Source organism: Mytilus trossulus, chromosome 1 (genome assembly GCF_036588685.1).
Source record: "Mytilus trossulus isolate FHL-02 chromosome 1, PNRI_Mtr1.1.1.hap1, whole genome shotgun sequence".
NCBI lineage: Eukaryota > Metazoa > Mollusca > Bivalvia > Mytilida > Mytilidae > Mytilus > Mytilus trossulus.
The window spans coordinates 12427367-12453836 of NC_086373.1; the positions used below are offsets into that span (position 1 = coordinate 12427367).

General features: G+C 31.0%; 2 protein-coding genes and 1 long non-coding RNA gene across 3 annotated transcripts in view; 1 reads left to right on the top strand and 2 right to left on the bottom strand.

The window, feature by feature from the left end:
• Positions 1-1993: 1993 nt before the first annotated feature.
• LOC134712505 (uncharacterized) lies at positions 1994-6676 on the bottom strand. The gene is made up of 4 exons (XM_063574553.1): positions 6430-6676; positions 4622-4706; positions 3321-3447; positions 1994-2200 (listed from the first exon to the last, which is right to left on the bottom strand). The coding sequence occupies exons 1-4, from the start codon at positions 6674-6676 to the stop codon at positions 2102-2104; spliced, it is 558 nt and encodes a 185-aa protein (XP_063430623.1). The 3' UTR covers positions 1994-2101.
• A 2514-nt stretch (positions 6677-9190) lies between these two features.
• Positions 9191-11456, top strand: LOC134715483 (uncharacterized). Its single transcript, XR_010106731.1, has 2 exons — positions 9191-9312; positions 10328-11456. It is a non-coding gene; the product is annotated as an uncharacterized LOC134715483 (long non-coding RNA).
• An 8245-nt stretch (positions 11457-19701) lies between these two features.
• The window catches only part of LOC134715489 (VWFA and cache domain-containing protein 1-like), a 53302-nt gene continuing 46533 nt past the window's right edge, over positions 19702-26470 (bottom strand). The window contains exons 21-24 of the mRNA XM_063577696.1: positions 25527-25630; positions 23951-24070; positions 21548-21681; positions 19702-20137 (exon numbers count right to left, since the gene is read on the bottom strand). Coding sequence (XP_063433766.1) covers positions 19827-20137; positions 21548-21681; positions 23951-24070; positions 25527-25630 — 669 coding nt within the window. The 3' untranslated portion in view covers positions 19702-19826. The remainder of the gene's footprint in view (positions 20138-21547; positions 21682-23950; positions 24071-25526; positions 25631-26470) is intronic.

Consider the following 26470-nt stretch of genomic DNA (forward strand, 5'->3'; position numbering starts at 1 on the left):
CTTGTCTGGAAATCAGATGTCTTCGACGACTTCATAACATTATAGGTTAAAATATATTTAATTTGGAGGTCGTATACAAACTTCTATGCTTAAAGTTTTGAGAGTATATCGTCTACTGTCAATATCACCTGACATTGCTTACAATTGGAAATAAATTCATAGAATGACAAGTCAAAAACTACATTTAAGTTCTAGAATAAAAAGTAAAAAACTATAAACAAAGTTCTATAATATAACGTGAAACATTAATGCTTATAAAGTTCTTGAATAAAAAGTCAAAAACTAATGATACGATATACATTGTCCATCACATTTATAGTGTCTTTAACAATCAAGTAGGGACGATTCCGATTCCTGTATTAACCAATCTCTCTATAATTAGAAAGCCAAACATCTTATTTCTATAGGTTAAACAACTTAAACTACAACTTCAAATTAAGGAATAACAGTACTGTAGTTGAAGAGTTGCCACCGTCAACTACAGTACTGTTATTCCGATTCTTATGCATTACAAAAAGAAATAATACAATAAAACTTGAAAAAAGGTCTAAATTTGACAAATAAAAAAAATCCGCGAAACTTCATGAACGATTTTGGCGCAAAAACGTCATGGCTAAACGTGACGTCATACAAATGAAAACTTACAAACTGGAGATTAATACGTTACCGGTACGATTCAAATTCGGATAAAATTACATTAAAACGGCGAATTCGAGGTACGTGGTGTTTTATTGTCGATCATATAGAAGTAATCGAACATTTGTTGATTCAACAATTCAAAATGGCGGGTCCATCCTTAGTTACGCCTGGCCAACTGTGGATTTGACGGCAACTTTTAGCCAATGAAAAAAATTGTTACATACAAATTGCATTAGAATCATATTTTTCTCAGTTAAATGGTTTTCCACATATTTACATAAAACCTCTTTTACATGCATACTTTTAGTTTCCTTTTTAAAATGAGATAACACTATAGCTATATCAAATCGGCTTTTCGGCACGTTGATATATTGCATAGAAAATACTATCCATGTCCCAATATGATCTGTGTTGGCAAGCAGCGTAACATAGCGTCGAGTCGATTAAATACTAAAATGGTAGAAAGTCTTTTTTTTTTCGGTCTGTATGCTATTGCCCTGAATAACATCCAACAACAGGGTTGCGATAAAGCTAGCCGACCGTGCAAGGACTATATAGCCAGTCAAAGTCGTTTAAATCTTCCATCATCTGTCAAGCGATCTCGAGAAAGAATATGATCATCATTTTTTTCACAGACTTTCACAAACGTTTTGCTCTTATATTGTGGGGATGTCGATGATAAGTCTCATTCTCCCTTTCGAGAACAACGTGGCGACTTAGCACCGTAATAAAACGGTGTTTCCTCTAATGTCATAATTGGTTTGAAAACATAGTACATTAACGTACGAATTTTATATACTTAGTATAGCATTTCAAAAGAAAACGGAATTCTTAAAACATGCTGTTCGGCGAATATATTTATTCAATTTTAATCACCGACTACAAACTCAGTCTGTGAGTCTGCATTTTCAATTACTTTGCATGCACATGAATGTCTTTACACTGGAATTTCTCTCGCTACAGTTGTATATTAATTTTAGTGTTCGCATTCATTTAGACGATGACAACCGCTTCCTCTAGTTAACATAGCAATTTTAGAATTTGTCTGATATGCGATACACAGTTTTCAGAATATAAAAAAATCGTACGTCCATTTGCGGTTTAATTTATTCGTCCATTCATTCTATATGTTGACAAACGCATTATTTGACAAGATTATTGGAAATATTTTTGTCGACGGCATACTCTTAACGTGTGTACCGTATTGGTCAAAAACAACATCAATCTTAAGTCTGAATTGTTAGAGTAATTGTTACCACATTCATTTGTATTAACAGATTCATGTGATCTGGCATCATTCTCTCTAATGGTAAATTTTTATGATATGTTAAAAAAAGTAAATACTTTACCACAGTCAATTTGATGCATCACATCAAAATGAAATACTTCATGGCAAATTAATTTCTTCGCCCTAAAATCTTTAAGTATAACTTTTATTCGTATGCTTTATTTTGACCTGGATTTACTCAGGGTGTAAGTCTTGAAAGTATAATGACTGAGTCGCAGTTTGCAAGACAGAGATATCTCCTTCTAATTGTTTCTCGGCGGTTTCTTCATCTGGCTGAAATAAATAATTGGATGTTGATGGACAATCGCAGAAAGTAGGAAATGCGTGAGGAATTGAAAAACAAAATACGACTTAACATTTTAAAAACTCATTTCGATAAGAAATGCAATACTTTAAGAATAGTTTGAGTATCTTTGACTTTTTATTTTTTTAGGAGGGAATGATTTGTAGTGATATAGACATAACAATAAGATATTTTAAATGAGACAAAGATAACTGGACTTTGTTCTCATTGAAAAAAGATGGAGACACAGAACTTTAAGCAAGTGATATATCTTCCGAAACAGGAAAGGGTGATGAGTAACCTTACCGAAATTTTGAAATGACAATAGAAGGAAACAAAACAAAATGGGAATGAGTCCATGGGTAACATATTGATCGTCATGTGTCGATGATTGATTTCAAAAGTAATTAACGATAGAAGAACTTTTGCCGACCTATATACATAATATATTAAGAATAAACTCATCATAGAAAACCGAATTTAAATTTTGTATCCGCGCCAGACGCGCATTTCTTTTTAAAAGACTCATCAGTAACGCTCAAATAAAGAAAGGTTAAAAAGGACAAGCATTGATTGATTTTAAAATTTTAAAATGAATTTCTTCTACAAGCCAGCAAATCCAAATTGAACATAAGTAGATGTTTATGCTAACATGACTTTTAAATAGAAAGCTTTGCTATGTATCAATATATTGCCATACAAATGAAGTATAGATTGCTAGCTCACCAGCAAAATGGCTTAAAATTTCACAATCATTCAAATTTAACATCGAAGGCTTTCATTAATGATAATTATGAAAGAGCTATTATTTAATGTGCTCTCTTCTTTGTCTGTAGACAGTATTTAAAAAAAAAACTTTTTTTGAAAATAATCAGGAAAACAATATAAATTTCCTAAACAATAGCCTAAAAATGATGAGTCTGACTTCCGCTACACAAGGGTTATGGCCCGGCCGCCTAGGCTACTCTCCATGCAAGCCTAAGGCAAAAGCTACAGCTTTAATCAATGTCATTTGATATTGCAGAAAATAAAACGCATGCATATGGAAAAGATCAAACCATTAGTATGGGATTATAAAACAAACAAATTTTAGGCAAAATATTTAACTACCTCCTGTATCTGGCTTGGAAAAAGTTCTCCTGATGAGAAACTGGTCTGATCCATCATATAGGGTCCGAATTCTGTGCTCTGAACATGTTGAAGTGAACCAAAACTAATTGGGTTTTGTTCGAGTCTTCTGTTAAAATAGAAAAAAGCCTTATAAATTGCTTTATATCTTAGTAAACTTGGTCCAACACAACCACATACCAATTAATTGCATTAAAAAACACCAAAGGCTTCTTATTTTCAAACGCAGCATGTTAAGCTAGTTCATGTAAACCAAAGCAATAATCGCCAGTAGTCAGCACTTCGGTGTTGACATGAATATCAATTATGTGGTCATTTTATAAATTTCCTGTTTACAAAACTTTGAATTTTTCGAAAAACTTTAAATTCTCTTATCACAGGCATAGATAACCTTAGCCATATTTGGCACAACTATTTGGAATTTTGGATCTTCAATGTTCTTCAACTTTGTATTTGTTTGGCTTTATAACTATTTTGATATGAGCGTCACTGATGAGTCTTATGTAGACGAAACGCGTATCTGGCCTACTAAATTATAATCCTGGTAACTTTGAAAACTATTGACAATACTGGGTCGATGCCTCTTATGGGGGACGTTTCGTCCCCGAGGATATCACCAGCCTTGTAGGCAGAACTTCGATGTTGACATAAATATCAATTATGTGGTCATTTCTATAAATTTCCTGTCCACAAAACTTAGGATTTACTTCTCCCAGGCATAGATTACCTTAGTCGTATTTGGCACAACATTTTGGAATTTTGGATCCTCACTGCTCTTAAAGTTTGTATTTGTTTGGCTTTATTACTATTTTGATATGAGCTTCAATAATGAGTCTTATGTAGACGAAACGCGCGTCTGGCCTACTAAATTATAATTTTGATAACTTTGATAACTATTAAGAACCTGCTTGACATAATAAATTGACGATAACATTTCCTTTATCTTTGTTATTTCACTTTATCCATTTTTTTTACATTTTCTCCTCAGACGCATTATTTTAAAAGTATTAACTTCTCGGTCCGCTTTTCTTTATTTAGATAACTCAAACTTGTGATGATCTTGGGTGCTCCGATGTCATCATAGCAAGACATACCAATTGACACGATATATCTTTTTTTTACGAGGGATTTTAATACAGTTTTTTCTCTCATCAAAATGACATCATTAACTCCTCAATTATATATAATCAAGTTATTCCGGATACATACGACATGACCACTATATTCAGTATCATTCACTTTATAAATTACATTGTACTTTTAGATTTTACAAAAATACCTACATTGAGCTGTCTGTAGTGGAAAATGAATTCGAATCATCTTCGATGTTTTCAGCTTCTAGAAAAGTAACTTTGTAAGCTGCACAAGCTGAAATAAAAATGCACAGCTAAATGAATAATAATGACTTCTGACAGTGAAGATAAGAATAAACTTAAGATTTTAGTGACATTGTAAAGATAAGAATAAACTAAGGTACATGTGATATGAAGATTTTTAGTGACATTGATGCAATCGCCATTAGAAAGTTTCATTGACATCTGATTACTAACACAAAATGAATGTGGTAAAAGAACTAAAACAATTGAAATTGGACATTTTCCTTTTATGGTCAAATATCAAAAATCTTAGTACATGATTTGTAGCAGCATATCAAAGAACCAAACGAAATCAAATGTTGATGAAATCATACAAACTTTTAAGTAAGGACCCTTGTTGACCTTATCATGAATAAACTCATCATATATTCCAGGATATTTTTATATTTTCGTTTCGTCTACAAAAACTTATCAGTGACGCTCGAATCAAAATTTTTCAACAGAGCCTGTAATTCAAAATCTAAATACATGGTTGTATTCAGCAATTCAAAGTACGCCACAAAGTCATTTTGTTGTTAAAATCAAAAACAAACAAAAAAGTTTGATGATTGTACTAATTCATACGTGAATTTTTTTCTATTTGGTCAATTTATACCTTCATTCTTTTTTCCAATTATATTTCTATGATTAGATAATAACGAGTGTGAATATCATTCAAAATATCTAATAAATACGCGTCTGGCGTATATATGAAATTTCAATCCTGTTATCTATGATGAGCTTATTTACATCCACTGGGTCGATGCAACTGCTGGTGTAGATTTATTTCCCCGAGGGTATCACCAGCCTAGAAGTCAGCACTTCTGTGTTGACTTGAGTTATCATTGATATGTTCATAATTATAAATTAACTGTACACAAAATTTTGAATTTTTGAAATACTAAGGCTTTTCTAATTCAGGAATAGATTACCTTAGCTGTATTTGGCAAAACTTTTGGGAACTTTTGGTCCTCAATGCTTTTACACTTCGTACTTAATTTGACTTATTCAGCATATTTTGATACTAGCGTCACAGGTGAGTCTTTTAAAGACGAAACGCGCGTCTAGCGTATATATGAATTTTCAATCCTGGTATCTATGATGAGTTTATTGACAACCACTAGAGTCGATGCCTCTGCTGGTGTAGATTTATTTCCCCGACGGTATCACTAGCCCAGTAGTCAGCACTTCTGATTTGACTTGAGTTATCATTGATATGTTCATAATTAAAAATTTACTGGTAACAAAATTTAGAATTTTTGAAATACTAAAACAATTATTTAATCCTTAAATTCAGCTTACCACAGAATCCTCCAAAAATTATATTTTTTTTTTAAATCACACTTATTTTGTAGTCTTTGGACTTAAATGTGATCGATGAACCAGTTAAAATACTGTTTGCTTGTTAAACATTCAAGAGCATCAGTAAAATCATCATTTTATTTTATCAAATCAAACAAAGTTTAAACTAGGACCCCTATTTGAACCAATTATAAGAATCAATCCAAAAAAAAAATAAAGAAAATTAAAACATAGCCAATTAACGCCATTTATTCATGTCTTTACAAAATGAAACTAAGTTCAATTTGGAACAAAATTTAGACCATTCTTTTTTTTTAAATCAAACAAAGTTTAATTTTGGGCCATTTGTACCTAAAGCCTTTACAATCAAGACGCGCATGATGAAAAAATACTCAAACTGGCTTATATACAACATACAAGAATTTAAATCTTACCTTCTCCTTGGTTTTCATCTCTTTTTATTTTGTCAAAAATTTCTTGTTGCTCATCTACTGTTTCTGGTGAAAGTGAATATTGTGAGTTTTTCAGAAGATCTTCATTCAGCTCCAGTAACTTCCACAAAACATCTTTACATTCTGCGTAAGTTCTGTTAGAGGCACCGGTTCTCTGAAATTTTGTCAATTCTGCGATGCTTGAAGATTCAGGAATAATTCCAAGCGTTACGTCAACCAAACGGATCATTGTACATAAATACGTTTTCAGATTTTCTGTAGCACTATTTTTTGGAATTTGCTTGATCAAATCCTTAGCTATACTCTTCGAACAATTGAAGGCTTCTATCACCAGACAGAGATATTTTAATGAATTCAGACAATGATTCCTTTTTTGGTGACGTTTGACGTATTTCTGGCAAACCACATATTTGCAATTAACACAATACGATTCGGCAAGTCTGGTGTGACCTTTACATACAAATCTTGGCATAAACTCGCTTATTCTAAACGTGTTTCCAAACCTGACAATATCATGGTTAAGCCAGGTATTTATTGTTTGATGATAATGATAACACGATTCATCGATAAATCCTTTGCAGTCCCTACAATAACCTATAGCTGGTCCCTGTTCTTTACAGGTATCGCAATGATTGGCATGCTTTTTAATACATGAAGCCCATTTCTGCAACCCATAATTGACGGTAAATTCCTGATTACTATTTGGATCTATACACTGTGCCTTTATGAAAGACGTTATATGACGAAACGTATTTAACTTCTCCATTCATTCCACACACAGTTACTAAAACGTGATAATTTATATAAACTGACGGACTTAGAAAACGCAACACATCTTTTGTTTATTTTTTTCACCAAACTATGACTTTAAGTTATTAGTTTCATTGTCTTTTATGCTTCCTGTACTGCTTTTTGAATAGAAAAATTAGTAGGCGATTTCCCTCAGACAATCAAACATTTCGAAATTTTGGACGTTGCACGAATGTCTTGATGCGAAACTAGAAGCGCATACATTATTGTTTTGAGAATTTTGTCTTCTTTGAATGTTACCTATAAGCCATTGCCACGTTTTAATAAGTAAAAAGTTGTTGATTTTCTTTTTGTTACCACTGAGAAATGAAAATTGAAATTAAGTCATTAGAAATATACAGACTGACAAAAAAAAGAATTTAGTGCATGTTCTTTTGAGAACAATTTCACGCTTTCAGGGGTTAGGTGGGGTTTGCTGGGATTCCGCTTACATGTTTAACCCCGCCACATTCTGTATGTATGAATGTGCATGTTTCAAATCAGGAGTCTGTTATTCAGTGGTGTTGTTTGTTAATGTGTTACATATTTGGGTTTCGTTTCATTTGTACATACATAAGGCCGTTATTTTTCTCGTATGAATTATTCTATATATGTCCTTTTATAACTGACTATGCGATATGGGCTTTGTCATTATTGATAACCGCACGGTGATCTAGCTATAGTTGTTAAATGTCTGTGTCAGTTAGGTCTCATATCTACATCGCATGTATTTAAATTCAAACGTATGGTTACGTATCTCACGTGATCTTCAATTTCACCTCGATATGTAAACCTCTATATTCAAATCTTGCCTGAAATCAGTTCATGTGATTTTCAATAAAAACAAAGTTCTATTGATGAAGGAAATCATTTCAGTTAATTTAAAGACCAGCTGTTCATTCCTTTCCATGGAATTGCTATGTTGCATTGGACCAAATAAACCATTGAATCCCCACCACTAGAGAAATTCCGAGTAAGATGATTTTTGCATGCAAGAAAAAGAAATATAAACAAGTTGGCTTTGTTTCATAGCAGGCATAAAACTGTTGTAGGAAATGATTATAATTATAATTAAAGAGGCTGCTAATAAAATGTGCCCTATATTTGTATATTATAAAATTCGGGACACAATTCCTCAGTCTTTAGTGCAATAATACTATATTATTGCATAGCAATATAATATTTCCCGCAGACAGTAACCAAAAGTTAGCGTGCAATAAATTCCAATATTGCACTACTGCAATATCTTTAAAATTCATGACGTCATCAACGACAAAATCTTAGTTTAAATAGTTATCAAAGGTACCAGGATTATAATTTAGTACGTCAGACGCGCGTTTCGTCTACATATGACTCACCAGTGACGCTCATATCGAAATATTTATAACCCAAACAAATACAAAGGTGAAGAGCATAGAGGATACAAAATTCCAAAAAGTTGTGCCAAATACGTAGTTTTGAAGTAGTTTTTACTTTCAAATATTATATTGATATCATATGTACAATAAAAAGTAGAACATATATTGCACTCGCAAGCTCGTGCAATATAAAATTCTACTCGGGACAATATTCTCCAATATTCATGCAATAACCCTATATTATTGATAAATTAAGAATAAGATGCCTATAGATAGAAGCATCTAATGCAACATCAGTGATTTAAATTGTTGATTTGTTAATATAATAAATTATTGTTTTCATCATTTCGAATCATTTGCAAAAGATTAAAAGTATAACTTACCTGTCTTTCTGACTTTCGGATTAACTATGAAAATGCAATCCAATAGATATTTACCGGAATTTGATTTCTGTGGTTTATTTTTAAACTTTTGCTATTTATATTGCCTATTAATGAAAATTTGCGTGAAAATTTACCATAATACATTTATATTTAGAATTTTGCAATGTACACTTTAAATGGCATTATGATCTTAATGTATGATACTATGTTTAGACATGTGTCATACTGTTAACAGGAAATTCCCATTAAAAACAGAAACAGACAAGTGTATAATATTAGGAATTCTGTAATTCTTTGCCAGTTCAAAACTGTGGATTTTAAAGAGAACACTATTGGTAAGTCTATTTTATGATTGTTACTGTACAGTGGTAAATCTGTCTTGTCTTTCAATAGTTGTTCTTACTCTACTATACTAAGTGGACCAATAATGGTTTTGTTTAAAAATGTTAAAAGTATCATTGTTAAGAACTTCTACAGCTTTGATTTTAATGACCCTCTTGTGTCTTAAAATTCATTTGTCCATAGAGGTCGTCCAAATATATGATACGTTGTCATGAATCGTAATGATCGTTCTCGCAAAATATATTATTTCGTTGTAAATTGAAATAACACATTTTAACCCGTGATCTGTGAAATAAATTATCTCCGATTTTTGTATTTCGAATTCAAATATAGTTTGAGAGGACCTAGATAGGTACTCGTAGTTTGTGTACGGATCAAATGACAAACGGTCACACATACATGTATAAAAAACGCCAAAACTCCGCTTCAATGTGCTGAACGGTCTCTTCTGGCTAATTCGGAATATTAAGGTTAAGTTAGGGAGGGGGTCAAAATATGGCGTAGACAAACTTTTAACGATGTCAACGAAACATCGTTTCGAAACCCCTTTCATAATTGTGTGTACAAAATTATTGGTCGAAAATTTTTCCAAAAACGTATAAGTATTTTCAATATGCGATATTAGTCCAGTATAACACTAATTTATCTGAAAATAATATCGATATCAGAAAGATGAAAAAGTAAAGATACATTAATATGACTGCATTATAGGTATTATCATTTTTTATTGCACTTTTTTTTTATTTTTAGGAATAACAATTCGATTCCTTAAATTCTTTTTAGGTTCACTTTAATTTTAAAATTATTTTTTACGTTCTTGAAACGACTAGAAAAAACAATTATAGTTCTCATTGCACTTAAATCTAAATAACTAATCTATTTTACAGTATGCAGTTACAGTAAATTTGGAAAATATATTTGTTTATACGTTTTCTTTTTATTAGAAATTGTCAGCCTGGCTAATTTTAAATGTGTTATTATTATTCTACTGTTTATTCATTTTTTAAGGCAATGAAGATAGTAACGAAGGAATACACTGAACGCATCCTGAAATTTACTTCTTTTCCGAAAAATGTTTTATGTCAGTTATGTATTGAACGCAATGGAGCAGTTTATTGGTGTAACGACTGCAAAAAGACGATTTGCAATTCCTGTAAGCTATACCATGAAAAAGTTTGGATAGTAATGGATCACCATCTTTCGCCTTTACCTCCAGTGATCTGAATCTGCACAAGAGACATCAAGTCGATATAGTGATGTGATGTATATTATATCATGGTGTAAGACAATACGGAAACGTTTGCTTCATGTTCTGTTTTCATTTAACTTTTTAGATAATCCATAACACTTGATTGCCGTTGAATGTGTTTACGCTTTTCTTAACAGTGCAGTCTGGACCATGTTTTATCACATATTGTATAAATTAAATAGAATATATGTTTAGAGAGGTAAGGGGATGACCACTCGAATTTTGGTGGGAATTTCGGTGAGGGCAGGAGGAATATGGTAACGAATATTCAGACGTTTTCATTTATCATAAAGAAAATGAATACTCTGCATAAACAGTTTTTGCGAAATTGAAAAACAAATGTGGCTTGTGAAGGCAAAAATCAGGCAAAGAAATAACTATATTCCAGCTGGTATAAACGTCCTGCCCTCCAAAAAATAAAATGGTTCTCCTCTGAGGAAAACTCGAATAGTTAATTTTCCCTGAATTTATCAAAAAATAATAAAAAGGACGTTCTTAATCAAACCCACATTTTGATGAAAGTAAAAATGTGTATAGTATTGCGAAGTAAACAATTTGTTTTGGTTGTAGACGTCCTTTAATACAATCTTTTAGATCAAATTCAGGAGAAATTGGCAATACCTCTCTCGTATTGATTTCTTTGATCAGCAGATCAGGTTTAAAATAGTATTGTGTCTATTAGAAGAAAAAAGTTTACCATCAATATCCTATCCTTAGACAAGGATGTTATGGGGAATAATTAATTAAAAAAATATTTTTGAAAATTATTTAAAAAGTTTTTTTTGACACGCTCATCGATGAACATTTTTTTTTAAATGTGTTGATTGCATTATATTATGTACTTTCAATCATTTCAAAGTAACTTTCAATAAAAAAAAGTTAACTATATGAAGATCTATGTGCAGCAAATTTAAAAATATGACCTCATGATGTTCTCAAAGAAAAATCCTTCAAATGCTTTCAACTGAGGAAAGGGTTCGATACCAACACGTTTATTGATAGAAAATGGAAGTTTTTAGTGTGGCCTTTCACAATAGAAATCTTCCTACTGTTTACTTAGGCTATAAAAGGCACAATAAGACTCAATTTGAAACAATTCAAACGAAGAAAAAAACAACAATAACCTGATTCATAACAAAACAATAAACGAAAAAAAGATATGCAGATAAAAACCATCGAAAATTCGTACGGGAACAATTTAAACTAACGACAAAAAAACACATATTTCCCGTCTATGAGTACACTGTACTTGAAGTTAATATAGCTAATTCAAAGTCAAAAGAAACTAATAAATAAATTAGGGTCTCTTGAATAAAGTAACAATCAGTACACATATAACGAATTTAGTGTAAATACGTCAAAAATAGTGTGACTACACCGACACGTTGTATAGGACCATATGTATTAATAAAATTATACTAATAAATATGTATTTTTAATTGATCAAAACAAAATATACGGACTACACAATAAGATTTGTGTATGTAATCAAAATGGTAAATTTTTTAAATTTATTTATCTAGAGAATCTCTATAGCCTCTTGTTTGAATCATAATTCTACAGGTTCTGTCAAACTTTATGACCAAATATTTGTTTCAATGAAATGATCTAGCTATTTTTCTTAGAAATAATTTTAACGAATTACCTAATTTAATAACTAACTAGTTATACATATATAACCTTTTTGAAACATAAAAGTTAAAACACCTCAAATACAATCACAGCAAATGAACATACGGTCAGAAGAGAAATTATAGTAAAACAAAAATGAAAAAATAGCTATATAGAACAACAAATATCTTCTTATGTCTTGAACTTTGTTTAGTCTGGATTTTTTTGTTGAAAACCAAATATCCAAGTCTAAAAAAGAGCTTATACGATAGCTGTTAATTTTACCTTTGTCAACGTATGTTCCATATTGTAAACTTTCGCAGCATGATTCTTTGCAGATTATTCTTAATTATTTAGAGCAAAAACATCATTAAGGTAACTGTGTATTTCTAAATTAAGCAATTACATCATTTCTTACTTTGAACAAAATCAGTGTTTCATATCAATGCAGGAACAATCCTGCTATAAAAGTGCCGCTTTAGTATTTGTTCCCTTAGGAGTACCTGTTGATGTACTTGCAAACAGGTTGTAATAGAAAACTTTCATTTCACCACCGTTCTAGAAGGTTATGTAGCATTTACAGAAGCGGGTTTTAAATGAGCTACAGCAAACAAATATTTATCAGATTTTTCAAAGGAACAGTCATCTCATTAAAGTAAACTTCTTTAAAAATAAATGCGTCGAGGTGTAGAAGTCAGTGTAGAGTGTCGAACAGAAATTACTTTCAACAGAAGTAAATCAAACGCACGTATTTATCAAAAGCATTCAAACCAGAGCATTTTACACTCCGGTCATATTTTGTTTTACATATGCTAAATTGCAAAGGTTATCCAAAAGTCCTTAAATTTGAATTAACGGAACTACTTAAATGAATTTCTTAATTTTGGCGCATTAATATTTTACACGCTTACGGCCTTGAGTTATTCAGTTCTCGCGCTTTTATTCGTCGAGAAAAAAAATCACTGATCAGATTCTACAAGTATTTTAATCATGAGTGAAGAACGTGAACTTTACCTGTCTGATGATAGCATGATCACTGTAAAGCAAGATCTTTAGGGAGATTTGACATTTAAAAGTATAAAGAAATGGCGCTATAAAGAGATCGACACAATATCTTGAGATGCTGGAGCTGCATTTAAACTTTCCTCCAGTTGAAGAGATTCGTACATTGAGGTACGAAACAGTGTGGACATGGAAATAAACTCATCATAGATACCAGGACTAAATTTTGCATATACGTTTATAATGTTTATATTGTTTTATCATTCGGTATACCGGTACTGCCAAGCAGGGTTCTGCCATTCGAAAGAATAACAAAATTATGAATTTAAAGTTTGATTTACCAAAAAAAAAATGTTTTGGTAACAAAAAAGATACAAATAAAAATAAAAATATCCGGTACATATATATATATATATATATATATATAAACGAGTCTAAATTGAAAACTACGTTCAAACCTATGACTGCGTTGGATAAAAACCGCAATTTTTATACGTGTGCATGTCAAACAAATTTCGTTGTAGAAGGGTCTAAAAACAGCACAAACAACATTTTCCAAACGACCAAAAGAGTGAAAAAGTATATTTAAACAAAACGCATTTGACTAACAGGTCGAACAACTGATGTTCTTTAACCCTGCTGACTGCCATTGGCGATTGCCAAATAAAATTGATCACAGGTTGTAACAAAATGGATCTTATTATAAATTTAATACGTCACAGAAAAAGAAAAAAAATTTTTAACTTGTGGACAGGATGTTGTGCCACAAACATTCGGTGTCAATATTTCTTTAGTACACCATATCCGGATTTCGACAAATAATGTCTCTTCAGTGATGTTAGGGATCGAAACGGTATTTGGAAGGCCATATAAAAAGCACCCTCATTTTTAGAGAAAGTACCCTCATTTTTTAGATTAACTCTTGAATTCCTACCATGTTATACTTGTTGTTTATATATATATAAATGAAATACCTATATACCATCGCTTGGATAAAGTAATCAAAATTAATATATTATATACACTGGCATTTGTTTCAGATTTTTTTTCCTATATAGCTTTGTACAATTTCTGAGACAAATGTATGTGATTTCATATGTATTTCAATATTTTCTTCTTTATCTGTTCTATCGTATTCATTTATGTAATGTAGAAAAAAACGAAACACAATGTCGGCCATTTGTGCAGATTAAGGTTCTAACAAGTACACATTTCGGAGGCACGAATAGAGCATCTATATTAGAAACAATATTATAAATTTAACACTCGGTATACAAGATGAGCTACTAATAGCTCATGGTATACCATACTTAAACTATTACTCTTGTATATCAGATGCTACTTTGCTTTATTTTAACTGAACAGTACGTTTCTCTTCCCATGTTGCTACTTACGTTGTTTACGCATTATCAACTAGAAAATTCTTATGTTCGTATGATCATAGAGAAAAAGAAAATGCATTTTTTTCTTAATTTTGGCGTATACCTTTTTTACACGCCATTCGTAATTCGGCTCTATCGAAAATCATATTCGATTTCAATTTACTATTTTCTTATTCTATTTTTGTACTCCTGTTTATCTTCCTTATTTGTAGATTTCCTACCATTTAATAAGATCGTTGGAAGACCACTTATGTACAGATTAAAAAAAAAAAAATCGTATATAGAATTGATCAATGTGATTTATCACTACATTGCTACTTGTTAATACATTTACGCATAATGATAACTAGTTTGGATGAGCATAACAACTGATCTAACATATACCTTATTTACGCGAATCAATGATAACGTTAATTTTATGTTATACTTGTTGTCTATTCTTTTTTCTAAGACTCTCTACATAATTTAATCAAAATTAGTAAAAAGTAAAATAAAAAAGATACTGAACTTAGAGGGAAATAAATTCTGAAAGTCCATAATTAAGGCAACAGTAGTATACCGATGTTCCAAACTCATAAATCGATAGACAAAAACAAATCCGGGCCATAAACCAAAACCGAGGGAAACGCATTAAATACAAGAAAATGATAACACAACATTAAAATGTAACACACACAGAAACGAACTAAGTATTAGACAAAATCCGATGCGAGTAACAAATATAACACCAAAACTAAATACACGAATTCCGTTATATTTACAATGATGCGTTAAATAAACAGACACAATAAATGAAATAGTCAAAACATGGGTACAGCAGTCATCATCGTATAACAATTTTAAAAGGAACAATTTAACAGAACACAAAAATATCTATCTACGAACACGTGTCCGACGTCAGAAAGTTTTATGCGTCACATTCATCCGTCGTTCAATGTACATACGTACATTTTAAAACTCAACAAAGGCAATGCCAGCACACAGGGTTATAAAATAGATGTATGCAAGAATAAATTTCAGAAACAGACCGAGATTTAAAACATTCCAAAAGTTATATAGAATCGTTAAGAATCCACAAATTGCAAATTTCACTACGCATTTGAATAATTTTGACGTTTATGGTTCAACGTATTTTGTAATTCATAATAGAAATATACCATAATGACACAAAATAGAATAATATCATCCTGACGGGATCCTCCAAAGCAGAGAGTCACGCTATCAGAACCAAAGAAATACAAAAAGTCGCATATACAAAACACACCAGCACAAAATGAAAAATAATACAAACACATTGACGGGATGTATAAGTACCGAGCCACGTTAAATGGATATTGCATAAAACAATCCAACAGTAAAAGTAATATTAATAATAGAACAAAGACAAACGAAAGAACAATAAAACACGTTGTTAAAATGATAAACAAAATCAGTACGCAGAATCTTTACATCAAGACCATCATGCATTATTTGTGAAGTTGACACGGAATATTTATCCACAAGGTCTTGGTACCTTCCGATGTAAAAGCAGCTGAGCCATCTCTGCGTTTGCACTCCTGTTTATCTTCCTTAACGGCATCTTTTGTACCTATTTCCAATAAAAAGGGAGATATGTTATGATTGCCAATGACACTACTTGTCATCAGAAACCAAAAGAAAAATTTATACTTTTAGTGGTAGTTCCCTGATCGAGATTGAAAGGAAAAGGTTGAGATTTGAAGTAATTAGAATCATACCGCCACATTATCACATGTATGTCTAGAGTCATTTTATTTTTTGATATCCAACTATTTTCTGTGAACAGTTTTGTTGGTTTTTGTTTCATCATCTATGAACCATGTGTTGTTTTTGTCGATTTATTTTGACATTGTAACGTCTTTGTAGTATCCTCTTATATTTTTGTGAGATTCTAAAAATTGATTGCCACTGACACAACTCTTCACACGAGACGAAATGGCACAGAAAAAAACAACTACAGTTTTATTATTTATTACACAATATGCACATGTAACTGTAGTCGCATATCTCTTTAAAAGATTAAAATAGTTCATAGTAGATATATTGTAAAAAGAAACGATATACATACATGTACATTTGATTTTATCAAAATAATCTTACGAAATGTTTAATGCGACATCATGTAACGGCCATTCGTGTGTTTATTTGACCTATATGTTCTCCCATTTATGTGTCTTGTAGCCCTGTCAAGCAATGTTGTCATTTTAATTATATTTAACATTGCCATAAAAGCGGAAGGCTTGGCATGTCACAAAACCAGATTCGAACCACCATTTGTTTCTTAAAATGTCCTGTACCAATTTTCATATTTCCATTTTATCAACTTAAAACACTATTTGACACATTCTCTATTTCTTTTTTTCAATTTTTATTAATCACTTAAATCTTAAATGAAAAGACCCTTGTACATTTATATATCAATGTTAAAAAAGTTAAATTATCATCATAAAGTTAACACGTATATATATTGATAAAGATCTGCACACAAGACAGTATCTGTTCAACATAACAAAGTTAATATATATGTTATCGGTAATAAAATACCCAATATAAATAAAAAATGTACATCATACAAAGAAAAAACAATGATATAATCTCATAAATTGAAACTACTTACACAAATAATGAAAGTACACACAACATAACTAGAGGCTCTAAAGAACCTGTGTCGCAAATCTTTGTCTATATGCATAATCAGCAAAGGATCCTCTCCAACATTGTAGACGAGAAAGACTTCAACACAAAAATCTTTATTTTGTTGACCTTGTGTTTCTGATCATTTTATCCCTTTAGTTTCTTTCTACCTCCTTTAGTTTTGCTCAAGACACAAGAAAGGGTACAAAATCAGATTAAGGGCAATTACTGCAATGAAGAGTGACAGTCTACTAACTATATCGGCAAAATTTGACTTGTTAGTAGATCTTTTGTTTATAATTTTGCTTATGTAAGTTTATATATATTATAATTTGTATCATATAAGGCACCACGCAAAAACAATAGATAAAATTCGTCGTTAAAGGGCAATAACTACAATAAGGAGTCACTGAACAATGTGGACCATATTGTACAATGTATTAATTGTAGATCTTGTCTGATTATTTTTGCCTATTTAAATCTCTGTCTGTCAATTATAATTTTTAAGTCAAAGGCAAAACGCAAACATTTGATAAAACATTGACATCAAAGGGCCATAACTCTAATTAGGAGTCGACTGACGATTTGAAACCATTATGCTTATTTGTAGCACACGTCTTGATCATTTTTGCATTTACAGCTTCTCTCTATCTGTTACAGTTACAGATGAAACGCAAACTCAACATTCTGAACATTTCTGCTTTGTACAACTTAATCTATTCATAACGGTTTTCAAAATAGTAGAAAAAACTTGAATTTTGCCTCATGTTCGTTTTGAGTCATGTGAGCTATCTTGATTTGCGAGCGAGATCAAAGAACACATTTTTCAAACTAGATACATTAATGATGATTATGGTAAAGTTTGTTTAAAGTAATTGGAGAGGAAAAGATTTTTGTAATATTTAACTGACGCGATGGACGACTACGACAGGACGACAGACGCAAAGTGATTAGAAAAGTTCATCTTTACAATATAATAGCACAAGTATATCACGTTAAAAATTATAAATTTTTTATAGCAAAGTACATCATTATTTGAATTTTGTTTGGTTAATGTTCAATGGTCATATAAAAAAATAGATCAAAGTAACTACATAAATATAAAATGCGGTACATAACAATGGAAAGGAACAACATTCTGTGTTTAAATAATACATAAGTCTATTACACGAAGGAACTAAATACCTTAAAGAACCTTTGACGTTCACATAGGTCTCTGCATCTTTAACAATGGACACTTACCAACAGTACAGATTAGAATATAATTCGGACATGTCATTTTGTTGCACTTGTATTACTGATATTTTAAAGTGTGTAATTCGTAATTTTAAGGCCATAACTCCTATAATAAGACAATAATTTTTTTTTTCAAGTATGCTGACCTTTATGCACATATTGTCTTGCTGGTCATGTTTACTTTTAAAAGAATTTATCTATCTTAATGACAGGCAAACACAGAGAAATTGGTAAAAATCGTTAACAAGGTGAACAGTCTACTGACGATTTCGACCATGCCGCCTTATTTGTAGGTCTTGTGTTGCAAGTTTTTTTCTGTTATTGAAAGTGTCTTATCTGTCATAAATCGCAAGTATTTGTCATAAATAGAAAAATGATGATCAAAAGCCCTAATAAATAGTATACCATTATTGTTTTGACAGGTAAAAATGGAAAGACCCTATGTAGAATAATTTGTCACGTTTTGATAGTATAGATAGAATTTATTGTATTACAAACCAGTGCAACTTTTGTCACGAATATACATATATATCATATATTTAGTCGATTTGTTAGATATTGGTTGGTTTTTTTTTTGTCTCCGTTGAAGTTTTTCATGTCAGTCATATTTAAATCAATCTATTTTTTAATTTTAGATCTTAAATTCCGTAACGCGCATCTCAGATTAAGTTTATGCTATTTTTTTTGTTGTTAAAACACGTATAAATGCAGCTTATTAAAAAACTACACTTTCAAAAATGTTTGCTAGGCAATCGGAATAAAGTATATTGTATTTTTCTTACTTTCATAAAGTCATGCGAGTATAGAGCGTAAACAGCAATATACATTTTATCTATTCAAAACTATAAAAGATGTTATTTTTTTATGAGATATTATAAAACAGATATAAAAAAGTATAAAGTAAGAAAGTTTATTCGGCAATTGGTGTACTTTTTTAAATGTTAATACTTTAAAACTTAAAAAAAGCTTTTTGAAAAAGACGCATGATCAAAATTATTGAACATTTTGGACTTCTCTACGCTTAATGTTCTTATTTACTTTAAGTTTACATGTATGAATGAAGTCACTGGGCTCATCTTTGTACGTAAATTGATAATCGTCGTTATTCACATGTTCAAATATTTTGCCTGACATGGTTTTTTTTATATTGTATTCTGACTTGTGATAATAGATTATTTTTTAAAGATTTTAAAGCTGAAAATTTCATTCACTTATCGATTCCCGAATTTTCTGAACCTAATCTCAAGACATGACAACCGTGCTTCTTCATTTAAAATAATATTTCTAGTTAAACTGAATGACAGCTGTGAACAATAAGGACAAGTACATACTTTTAAATATTGTGATTGTTAATTATAATGTATTGTTTATCTCATTAAAATCCTTTATTTGACTGACTGTAAAAATTTTGATCAGCCCTATCACTGAATTTGTCTGGTGATTCTGCACCGGTGCATTCTTCTCTTTCTGTGTATTGAGGAAGTTCACCACGATCAGGAACAGCATCTATATATGGATCTACTTGATCTTCTGTTTCACAATGTCTGTAATACTTTACACCACCAAACACAATCAAAGTAAGTACTATTCCAGCTACCACAGATCCACCAACTATCCAACCAGTTTTACCTTCTTCGCCTTCGCCTGAGCTTTCGCCTGAGCTAGGGGGCTTGGTAGATATCGGTGCTGCAAAAAATATTAACCTTGAACTTATATTTCCTTTTTAAATGGTTAGGTATAAATATATGATAAAGCCAGAGTAATTTTGTGTGGGTTGATTTGTAAACTACAATAATATCTCGCATACATTCTACACATGGTAAGAACAAAATGCGTTGCGGCACGATCTGCTCACTGGTTCAGTTTCATTTATACAAATCTACAGGTTGTTTATTATTTAATTTCACCCGATCTGTCAATGCTCATTAGAGAAAACAAATTATAAAAGAACAGAAGTGTTGTTTTCTTCATATGTTCATTTCCTATATAGAAGGCTTTACCGATGAAAACGTATTGTTTTGAAAAGTATTATTATAATTTTGGTATTTTAGAGAGAATTATTTGTATCAACTGTACTAGCATAATATGTTTTATGTCGCGTAATAGACATTAGGAAATATTTTACCAGTTAACTGTTCACCTTCTAGCCCGCTGTAGACAAGGCACACATTTTCATTTAGAAAAACGAATAATATGAGTATAAATAATAGAATAAATAAAAAAATGAAATTAAAAAAAATAAATGAATTGAATATATGTTTTTTTTACAAAATTGTATACGTCCGATGCAAGTGTTAGACGATTTATCGTAATAAGTTCGAACACAATATTCCAGTTAACAAACAAAAATGGATCATTGTCCGTGGGTATCGTCCGGCCAGAAGTAAAGACATTTGTTTTGCCATTATTTTGTGGATAGTTGTCTCATTGGCAATAATACTACATCTTCTTTTTTTTATATTATCTTTGATATGGTCATTATTATAGATTAACTGTTTACAAATTTGATTTTTTTTTAAATAGATCTACCTCAGGAATAGATAACCTTAGCTGTATTTGGCAAAATGTTAAGAACTTTCGATTATCAATGCTCTTCAACTTCGTATTTATTTTGTCCCTTTTTACTTTTTAATCGAGCGTCATTTTGCGGGATTTTGTAAGCGCAAATAAAAAATTTCAATCCTCGTATCTATGATGAGATTATTTTGGGTTGATACTAATTGTTGAGATCAACCGTAATTGAGTAACATGCAGATATTGTCATCCATTCGTTAGATTTATTTCGGTCTTTTGATTTTTGATAAGAGACTTTTCGGCGTTCGGTATTTTTTGTTATTTTACTTTTTTCATGTTGAAATATTTCTTATGATAGTTGAGATCACACGGCTCAACTAAGGTTGATTAAAATATTTAGAATATACTATTTATAAAACTGTTTCGTCAGCATTTTTTCCCTCTCCCGTGCTATGATTAAAATAAAATGCCTTCAACGCATTGAAAAGGTTTAAGTTTGATTTTGTTTTGAGTTCAAAATTTTGAATAAAATTAAAAGGAACCGATATTCTTTTAAGTCAGTTCGATATTGATATCACTTACCACATGTATCTCTATTTTTTTGTGTTGTTTTACCAAAGTAGCAATCTTCTTTCAGTCTACAACATGGCGTAGCAATTTGTTGTCCAATGTCTGTATACTCGCACCACGTGCACTCAGCTTCGCTATAGCAGTCTCTAAAATAAGATGTAAATAACTTGAAAATAACGACTTCATCAATAGCTAATAATATAACGAGAATATGAATGCTTTATTTGTTAATGGCCACAAATGATTTCAAATCCACTATACGAGTTGTGTAGTAGCCATTTTTATCCATTTGTAGACAGTGTCAATAAACGTATTATGAAACATTTATTTGAGTAAAATCGGGAATCTCCCCAAAACACATATTTGTCCAATTCACACCCATTTATGTTTAGTATGCAGCCTTCACCAAAACCCATGTCCATCTCCTGTATTTTGCAAGTAATTGAGTTATCACAGACAATCACTGAGCCACAATCAAAACTAAATCCGCTAATCGAAAAAGAAAATTAAACATAAGAATAAAAATAAACACCGACGTCTGTAACATACATATACACATGTGGTGAGGATAGATTTTTTTTTATACCTTTTGTACTCGTGTTTATCACTGGAACGAATAAAACAAAGAATCAGACAAAAGACCTTTACATTGTCATGCTATTTTCACGTCTAAACGAATTGTTTGTGCTAGTTTTGATGTGCAATATTAGTTGTCAGCATTAACAGTACAGCGTTCGGTTGTTCCCTGCTTTTTGGTCGGGTTGTTGTCCTTTTGACACCTTCCTCATTTTTATTCTCAATTTTATCCTTTAAAACTGTATCTATATAATTTGAGCCATAACTTAATATTTTGTTCAGAAGGGAATTTATTTTTAATTGATAACTGTTATTTAGTTACTGGGATAGACTAGGTGCTTGTAATGGTAGAAACACTTGTCTTTGGTGATTAATGAAGACTGCTTATTTGTTTAAAAGATTGTCAAGAATTTTGAATTAAAGTGCATTGTTCCAAGTTTAATACATTGTGATTCTAAAGGTTTTTTTACCCTAGGAATTCCTTTTTTTTACTTGGCAAACGTTTCGGAAGACTCTCCAACTTCGTACTTTATTTTGCTTTTTTACGATTTTGATTTGGGCATTACTTATGAGTGTTTTAAGACAAAAAGTAAAATCACAAAAATACTGAAGTCCGAGGAAAATTCAAAACGTAAAGTCCGTAATCAAATGGCAAAATCAAAAGCCCAAACACATCAAACATCACCTATAATGTTGGACTACACCTGGCTTTATAGCTAGCTAAACCACTCACTTGTATGACAGTCGCATCAAATATCCATTATATTGACAACGATGTGTATTCATAAAAAAACCCAAGACATAATTGATGAAAATGTCAAAAATAGGGACACAGCAGTCAAAATGGTGTTATAATATTGTTCACTATAAAAACAAATAAATATGTAACAAAGAAGCATAAAAGGCAAATAGACCAAGCCCATTAGCAAAACTGAATGACAAGTATAAAAAAATGTATAATAGCATAATAACACAATGACGAGATGTATAATTACAAAGTCACGTCATATGTATCAAAGAAACACATAAAGGTATATAGACATAAAATAAAAGACAAGAATACAAAAATTATCATAGAACAATAACACAATGACAGGATCTTCTGTAAACTAACATATTTCCCCATATAATAATTTTGCGTTATACCAATTCTAGTCCATTTTACGGCTTTTGAAATTCGTGATTTTCTTATTTTCTTGTTGTAGTTTAATAAGATTTACTTATTCGCGAAGATTTATATTCGCAATATATTTATACTCGCAAAAGTCGCGAAATATAAATCGCTCGCGAACATAAGTTGGTTTACAGTATAAGTACAGCTCCACACAATTAAAATGTCGATATCCATGATGAGTTTACTGTACATATCCAATCGAAATGATCGTACTGAATCCATCAATTATTCTTTGAATACCTACTGATGTCTCCAATGGATCATACAACAAATTTTATGATTCTCTTCCTCAAGTATACATTAAGGTTGACATTCTCTCGGTCTTAATTTGGTCTTTGATGGTATTTTTAAGATTTTGAAATTGACATTAAATTGTTGATTGATATTGCTAAACTTCATTTTGCGGTTATTTTGGTTCGTTTTAAAATTTTTACCCGTCCTCCTGATATATATACAGTCGTTCCCCTTTCCCTTTTTATTTTCCATTTGCTAAATGAATAATGCGATCAGATCCTGTCTTACTTTGGATATCTACCGATCGTTGCTGTTGAATATTAGGAACTTCAGACTTAAGTTGTCACCATTGAAAGCCAAGGTCGTATGATTAAAGTTATTAAAACATTTCTACATACATTTAAACAATACAACATATATCTCATTCTTACTGTTTTGAAGTCTTCCCGTGACATGTTGGTGTATAGCATGCTTCCAGTCCATCAGTTTTATCAGGGGGATTTTTACCAGATGTATCAGGGATTCTTGCACTACATGGTGATGGAGCGGATCTGAAATTTTTTTTTCAAGAAGGATAAAGCATACATCATAACGACAGATGCGAAAAACGAGTTATCTTGGTCGTACTCACTTTACTATCTTAAGGAGACTTAATCATTAGGAGTAAGAAACTATAATAATACTAAAGATGTTAACATGAAAGTTTGAGCTTTCATGATGAAGGTCAATCCCAAAGAGGATTTCGGACGCACTCAATCGTTGGTTTCATTAATCAATTAATGGTACTTGTGGTTTCCTGTTTATTGTGCATTTCTGTCATGATGGGTTCATTCATTTTTAGACACATTTTTCTTTTCAATACCATCTCTTAATAATGACTATTTTTTGTTTATCTGTTACTTAAATATTTTCTAAGATGAACAAGCTTACTGGAAACATTTTATTGTATTGCTTGAATTGATGATGGAAATAAAGTCTCAATATGATAATGCCCAGATATGATCTTTGCACTTTATATACTTTGTATAAAAGGCATTTTTAAATGATGAAGTAAAACTATCCTGGATACTAACGATTAACACGTTTGCATTCAATAAATTAAACTTAAATGAAATACGTGTTGTATTGTAATAGAAAAATGCAGTTTATTTTATTTCATATAGTTTATTAGTTAATGTATATAAGTTCTACTCTGTAAACTATTTTATATGAAATTATTGTTTAAATGTTCTATACATTTTTCAAGCGTAGGATACTTCAAATATGTCAAATAAGCACTTTTATAAACTATTGAACTTGTCTGGACAATGAGACTTCAGCAGTTGACAAATTATATATATGTCTAGTAAAGTTATATAGAGCATCTTAAGAGTTCGGACAAAGGTCAGCCTTTGTCAGCAAATCTTTTGTTTGTTACAGTCAGTTAAGGGTTACTAGGACATTCAGAACTTAGTATATAAACTGATCAAGCCGCTATGATATTAATAGCGAGTTTCTTGATATTCTAGGTGAGTCTATTAGTTTTGAAAATAATTTAGATTTAAAACTATTTTCTTTTAATCTTATTTTTGGAAAAAAAAAAGTTTATAAGTAACTAATATTTTAATTCAGAGGTTTATTTTAACAGTAATTATTATTGTTATTTTTTCGTATTTAACTTGAATTGTTTGTAGTATTTTATTATTGTTTTCAACTTATTTTGACTTCAAAAGGTGTACTTTGAAATTATATTGTAATTATTGTTTTGTTTATTGAATAAATAGCGAGTTTCTTGATATTCTAGGTGTCAGTCGATCCCGGCCTGCCTCTATATAATAAAATGCTCTGAAATAACAAAATTAAAAGAGTAATTTTTAAAATTGCATAATATAATTGTTGAATGAAAAGGAGTTGATTAACAAATTAAACAATTGCCGCATTTTATGAATAGTGAAATGGTGATGATTATCTGGGTATGTCTGCATCATATAATTTATCATATATAGCAGTTAAGTTATATGAACTTACGCGGTGTTATATTTGTTAGAGCAAACGTCATATGTAATTGGTATATGACACAAACAGTCGCAGCTATCCTCGCACTCAACTACATCTGGGGACTTTGATCCATACTAAATGAATAAAAGAAAATATATTCACCTAAATATAAAATTTTCTTTTTTTACTTAATTTTACTGAGTGCACGATCAATGCTTTTAAAACCATATAAAACTATAATTGCACTTACTGTTACGACCTGAAATTACGATTTACAAGACGCATTTTGTTTGTTTATTAATTTTCAAAACTATTATCCACTGCATTGCTGCTCATGTAATGCATTACGCTTGCAGTCTAAAGTGTATAACAAAAACAAAACAAGAAGCCAACTTCGATGTCAATTAAAAAGGAAATGGCCATCAAAATATTACAAAAATCAATGGTAAAAGAAAGGACGTCCTTATAAACTAAAACAATAAAACCTGAGAGTTAATGAACCGCCCAAACGAATGGAAAACAAGTGTGACTTACTTGACTAGGTGAAGGCATTTTCCAAAGAAAGTGGTTGGTATTCTTGTTTTATAATTAGGTTAACCTCCCACTTGTCTGACAATTGTTTATAATTTACACATTTTTTTACAAAATCAACATCCAAACACGTATAACCATAAATTGTATACATACAATTTGGAAGGGAGAAAAATCCGTATGCTAAAAAAAGTATTACAAAAATACCGAACTCTAGTATTAAAAAAAAGAAAGGTTCATTAAAACTATGTCTGTTTAAAACTGACCAAACAGTTCAAACAGACAAAGTTTTAATGAACCTTTCCTTTTTTTAATACTTAATGTCTTAGAGTTCGTTAATAAGAAGTATAACAATATAATAAACTCATCATAGATACCAGAACTAATTTTTTTATGTACGCCAGACGCGCATTTCGTCTACAAAAAGCTCATCAGTGTAAAAG

What these genes read in the sequence shown, in the direction of transcription:
- LOC134712505 (XM_063574553.1), bottom strand. Translation starts at nt 6,676, where the DNA reads ATGATCCGTTTGGTTGACGTAACGCTTGGAATTATTCCTGAATCTTCA. An exon ending in AGATGAAAACCAAGGAGAAG is followed by an intron (nt 4,707 to 6,429) that starts GTAAGATTTAAA and finishes TTTTTATTTCAG; the next exon opens with CTTGTGCAGCTTACAAAGTT. An exon ending in TTCCAAGCCAGATACAGGAG is followed by an intron (nt 2,201 to 3,320) that starts GTAGTTAAATAT and finishes TATTTATTTCAG; the next exon opens with CCAGATGAAGAAACCGCCGA.